This window comes from Oryzias melastigma, unplaced genomic scaffold (genome assembly GCF_002922805.2).
Source record: "Oryzias melastigma strain HK-1 unplaced genomic scaffold, ASM292280v2 sc04144, whole genome shotgun sequence".
NCBI classification, from domain to species: Eukaryota; Metazoa; Chordata; class Actinopteri; order Beloniformes; family Adrianichthyidae; genus Oryzias; species Oryzias melastigma.
Genome location: NW_023420712.1, coordinates 1 through 1,414, shown reverse-complemented (window position 1 = coordinate 1,414; position 1,414 = coordinate 1). Strand labels below are relative to the sequence as shown.

Here is a 1,414-nt window from a genome sequence, read left to right as displayed (position 1 = left end):
ACACCACCAGAGATCCCAAACATCTTAGTGGGGGGAAACATCCGAGACCAGAACCGTTACAAAGTCATCTGCCAAACCTTTGGAAACATGAGAAGATTTCTGACGCTGTACGACACAGACAACAAGATTCCAGTTTTTTCTGCGTATCGCTTCACAGGAGCGCAACCAGGAAGACCAAAAGGAAACCTCTGGAAAATAGAACCTCAGGTAGTTCTGAATTATTTCTTTATAAAATTCTCTAAATAGAGAAATTTGGAATAATATAGAGCTATTTATTCAATACTCAAGGATTCTATCTCAAATTAATGTTCATGGTGTTCAATTTCTCTTTTTCAGCTTGACAATGATAAAAATATGAAAAACGTAAGCCCTCATAAAACCAGGCATCTGCCGGCTTAAAGAAGTTATAGCTTTCTATTATTGGTGTGTTCTGAGTGTGTGGTGTGATGGGGGGAACTCAAAACATGTGCTATGCTCATAAATTCAAAAGCCGACAACACGACATCAAAAGCCGACAACACAAGAAAAGCAGCTGCAGTACTCCAGCTTCATGGCTTTGTTGGTTTTATTTCAAATTTAGGCAATAATAAAAAGAACGTGTAAGCAAGGGGTAGAATTGTTTTTGATCTTGAGGTGTGTGGAGACAGAGGACCCAGGACATCAGTTTTTTGTAAATCAAGACAGTTTTTTTTTTCTAACAGGGGAAGCTGTCTTCAGTCCTTGTTGGAGTCAGGAGCCTTTATTACAGACCAAATAAACACCGGGAGTTTCGAGCTAAAATGTCAGGCTACATGAAACACAATAAATACAACTAATAAAAGCATGCAACTAAAAAGTATCTGTGACAGCTAAAACTATATCTCCTGGGTTGATATAAAACAACAGAATAAAAGTAATGACAGAGGGCCACTTAGCTCAGAGAGTGGTGTATCATGTCCACACCCCTCCGCTGCTTTTTTGTCGCTTCCCTCTCTGACCGCTCTCTGGCTCCTGGATCGGCTGCCCTGGTGGTCCAAACCCAACTTTAGCTATTATGTGGCTTTTGTCATTGTGTTGTGGCTTTTGCATTTATGTAAGCCGTTGTACTTAACTAGGGAATTTTAGCTTTCATGTTTGAGTTTAGCTTTTTCTTTACAAGGAGATGTTTCAGAGCAAAATAGAAATCTCTTTGTAAGTGACTAATCGTTAACTTTATCATTCTAACTTTTGCAGCTGGAAGATTACAACCAGGCTCTAAACAGCGATTACACAAATGAACTGGGCTACAATAGAGGCCATTTATATCCAAACTGTCATGCACCAGACCTGGATGCTCAACTTTCAACGTTCACTCTGACAAATGTGGTTCCTCAATCAATACCTTTCAATAGTGGTAGCTGGGCTAAGATGGAGCAATGCACCAAATGTTACATGG

The 1,414-nt window shown here is 39.7% G+C and overlaps 1 protein-coding gene across 1 annotated transcript; it reads left to right on the top strand.

Annotated features, from left to right (window-relative positions):
* Positions 1-1,405, top strand: LOC112141618 (endonuclease domain-containing 1 protein; the record flags this gene model as incomplete). Its single annotated transcript, XM_024264754.2, has 2 exons — positions 1-207; positions 1,213-1,405. Coding segments are annotated over 2 exons (400 nt in total), but the record flags the coding sequence as incomplete, so codon positions are not given.
* Positions 1,406-1,414: the final 9 nt, after the last annotated feature.